Source organism: Parasteatoda tepidariorum, chromosome 7, assembly GCF_043381705.1.
Source record: "Parasteatoda tepidariorum isolate YZ-2023 chromosome 7, CAS_Ptep_4.0, whole genome shotgun sequence".
NCBI classification, from domain to species: Eukaryota; Metazoa; Arthropoda; class Arachnida; order Araneae; family Theridiidae; genus Parasteatoda; species Parasteatoda tepidariorum.
The window spans coordinates 90,007,709-90,011,970 of NC_092210.1; the positions used below are offsets into that span (position 1 = coordinate 90,007,709).

Consider the following 4,262-nt stretch of genomic DNA (forward strand, 5'->3'; position numbering starts at 1 on the left):
ATATATATATAATGAGACGTAAAATGACCTCAGTGGTAGACGAATTATGGGTTAGAGTCCCCTTTCCGTCAGGCTAACCATGGGAGATTTTCGTGGTTTTCTTCTCCATGCCCCTCAAATACTTGTTAGTTCTCTCTAAGGGTCCTCCACGAAGGCAAATGTCTCCCAATACTTGATCCACGAGATCCCATGTCTTCTGGATTGAATTCAAAATTATTAGGATACGGAGTTAGTTGTCGTAAATGGAAAATTCGATCGGCTGTTCTATGACGGTTATAAAATAGAAGCAAAATACCTCTGGGGTTCAGAATCGGATCGTACTCTGATTCAGATCAAACTTACGACCCGTGGATGAATGACGTAGAAATGGGTCCTCCCTGTAAAACGATCTGTGAGTGGCTGAAGTCGTATTTTCGGCCATAGATGGCGCCACTGAATAAACACCTTATAAATTGGCTATGATTTCCTATCGCAGGCTTTGCTGGTATTAGCATAAGTTGCAAATCTTTTTGATGTTGACAATGTTTTTCAGAGAACAATGGAAAAAAAAAATATACAGTTAAGTTATTCTACATCTTTCATACTAAACAGAAATAATTTAAGTACTATATTTCTATTATTTTTACAAACAAATTTTGCAGTCCCTTCGCACTCATTAAAAATTACTTCTATCGTATTTTTTTAACGAAAAAAAAATTTATGTTATGCTATCTATTTTTTGTTTTGTTTCAGTGTAGGAACCCGCAGTGATAATAAAAACAATGACTCTGAACTTCGACGCTTTGTATCTGATATGTCTCTAAAAAATGAATCTGATATTTAAAATATCAGGTTTTGTAACTGATACCTAGTTGTATCAGTTTGTAACAGATACTAAAAATCCCCATCTAGTGTGAAGGAAAAAAATCGAAACAGGAAGTATGAAAAAATACGTAATTCTATTCATTTTATTCTCAGTGGTTTCCCTTTGCCGCTATTTTTATTTTTCTTCAAAGGAATTCACCTCTGGCTTCTGAGTAAAATGTAAAACAAGCCTTTCAATCCATCAAAATAAATTACCTTCCTTCCTTAGGGATTGTTCTTTTTGTATGGGTGTGTGTGTGTGTGTAAAATGAATGTATACATTTATATTCTTTTTTCCCCTCTGTTTCTAATATGCAATTATCTATGCAAAACCATTTTTCCCTCCCTACTTTCTTTCAGTCTTGCAAAGACGTTGATGGATTGGGTCAAAACATGAAATATGTCTTTAAGCAATGAATTTATACCAAAAAGAAATAGACTTTTGGATGGAACTGACCTTCACAAAAAAGCTCTCGCGGTTAGCTCGACGGGATGCTATGAAGCACTTCCCACCCGCCACTTACCCCTGATCCGCCCATCTGTGAGATTATCTTTGAGCCAGAATTCGTGTCCATCAGCCATCATCCCCGGGATTCGAACCTGGGTCACTCCTATTCCCCGAGACCTCTTCTTAATGTTACCTCCCATATCTAGGCATTGACAATCATAAAAAGTTACTCAATTATTGCAAAAAATAACTATTAGTTAAATTATTGATTTTCTTTGAAAAATCAAATTAGGGTGGCTTCAATAGTTTCGACGCGGTTGAAAGTAATATTGTTTTTGTTCATTTCTGTACAATTAGTCGGTAAGTTTAAAAATAATTCGAAAATTTGACTCTCCATTCTCTTGACCATTTATTTTTTTTTTAAAGCTTTTTATTTTTAAAAAACTGCTGATTTGTTATAGGTACCCTGACACGTCGAAAAATTGAGGTCAAACCCCGCTATAGTGAACATGATTTATAGTGAACCGGATATAGTGAACGAAATGGTCGCTCCATTGCCTTTCTATACTCATATTATATTATTTTTTGTGAATATAGTGAAACAAAAGAAGAGAGAAAATTGGTTATTATGAGCATTTTCGACTGATATTTTTTTTTATTTTTCGTAAAAATATTTCATTTTTCGTGATCGTAATTGTGAAATTTCTTCATAAAATACATATACAGATTTTTGAAACCATCTATTGAGGTGGTATGTAACACATTTTTTGTTGCTACCTATTGTTTTTTAATCATTTTTGTATGTCTTTTTATGAGTCATTTATTTAAATAATGTGTCATAAAAGGGAGCAGTTCGGAAAAATGAGTTGAAATTGTTTGCAGTACGAATAGAGTGAAATACCGGTTATAATGAACCAAAATTTTGGTTCCTTGAAGGATCACTGTAGTATGTTTTTGTGCCTGATTTTTTAACTTGCACTAATAATTGAGTACGTTCAAGCCTTTTAACCAATGGCTCAATAATAACAACCACCGCCTTGCCCGGCTAAGACTGCATATTGTTCTAACGGTTCATTTAACATTGATTATTTCTGCAGAGTTTACATTTTTAATAGTTGATTCTTTTTTTTATTTAAATTACGCTGGAATTGTTTTCCGAAACTTTTCTTGTACGAACTTTATTTCATTTATTTGTGCAATAAAATATTTTTATTCCTAGTTATTTTTTGCTGGAATATAAAACAATTAATGTACTTAATTAGTTTTAAATATTCTTATTTACTTGTTATTTTGTGACCAGAACGATAGATTTTATTTTTATTTAATGAATTATTTTTTGACCAGAACATAAGACGATTGATTTTTTATTCTGATTTAGTTAGTTGTTTTTTGACCGGAATATGAGAGGATTGATTTTATTCGGTGATTGAGCCCCATTTTTTCCCCCCTTCCAAATACCGTTTCTCTAAGGAAATCCCTCGGGGGGCCAATCGATTTGAGACGAATTAATTGTCATTAAACATTCATTACACGTGAAGCTCAATTCCAAACGTTACGGAACTATCAGTCATTGATGCAAATCCAATTAGGTATTTTATTAAACTCACAGAAGTTTAAAAAATTACGCACTATTTACCACAAAAATTTATCACCATTGTGAAACACATTTTACCACGCAATTTTACCATTTTCAAAAAAGGTGATAAGTAGGGTTTTAATAATTAGATGAGAAATTTTAGAACACCTGTGGATTTTTCTCCAAAACTATAAAATATGCGAGAAATTTTTAAAATTTAGTTTCATCACAGTCTAGGCAGATTGATATGAATGAGGCTAAAAAAAAATCTTTTAATGTTAAATGCACGAGAACAGAGATTAATAGGGTTGAATGCAAAATTTTAAAAATTGCTGTTGGCAGAATTGTTATAATTTGGTCAGAAAAAATGAATCTCCACATTTTGTATCTCGAATTCTGATGGTGTATTCTAGGTGTGCGCAACCTTTTTTAATGAAGGGCCACTTGCACAGCAGGTAGATTAACGAAGGGCCGCATTCATATTTACTCATGTTAGCAGCAAATATGATAATAAGTTTTCTTTATCAGTAAACTTAATAACAAATTAGCAGAAAATTAAATAATTTCAATTAATTGAATTTATTTAAAAATAAATTAAGCAAATCCATTATAGTACAAAATAAAATTCAGTATGTTTCGAAGAAAAAAAATTCATTGCGTTCATAGGCACCCGCGGATCGCATGTGGTCCGCTGGTTGAGCACCCCTTGTGTATCCTATTTCACTTGTATCCATCATCAGTTTATATTTGAAAATTAAATGAAGATGAGCTGAATTTTTCTCCTCTGTCTCTCCCTCATTTCACTTATTTGAAAATTTCATATTTCAACGCCTATTAAAAAGCTATTTTTTTTCTTCACCAACTGTTGTTATTAAAAATTATGCAGTGTAACGGATTGATTGATTATTAAAAAAGAATTGGACATTTTTTAGGAAAGAGATAGCTTCTAGGGGATTTCTGGTGTTGGTGGACGCATCAAAACATTTCGAAGACTTTTGGAATACTCTGGACGAAACCTTTTGTTTGATTGAAGTAAGCAGCTTTATTCTTCTTATCATATTCATCACTCGAACATTGAATAAATCCTATATTCTATTCAAATCCCTTAAAATGTGCGACTCGATCAGGCATTCATTGATCATTTACCCCTTTCAAAAATTACTTTTAATATGCTACATACAATTAATTTTGCATTGCCTTCATATTTTCATTACAAATGAAGTTTTTTTTTCTTTGTTAGAAACAAAGCTTTAAAAGATGATTAGTTTCGGTTGATCCAACTCTGAAATAGAATTTATCCTCAACTGCTGTAAATTTCACACTTTTTTAAGATTTTATTTTTGGCCAAATGTTTCCAGAAAGTGAAATTACTTTAGTAAACTTTATATATATATA

General features: G+C 32.1%; 1 protein-coding gene across 2 annotated transcripts in view; it reads left to right on the top strand.

Annotated features, from left to right (window-relative positions):
• Positions 1-4,262, top strand: part of LOC107444770 (puratrophin-1) — a 259,571-nt gene that overhangs the window by 102,500 nt on the left and 152,809 nt on the right. For both annotated transcript variants that reach the window (XM_071182930.1, XM_071182931.1), the window contains exon 6: positions 3,800-3,899. In XM_071182930.1, coding sequence (XP_071039031.1) covers positions 3,800-3,899 — 100 coding nt within the window. The remainder of the gene's footprint in view (positions 1-3,799; positions 3,900-4,262) is intronic.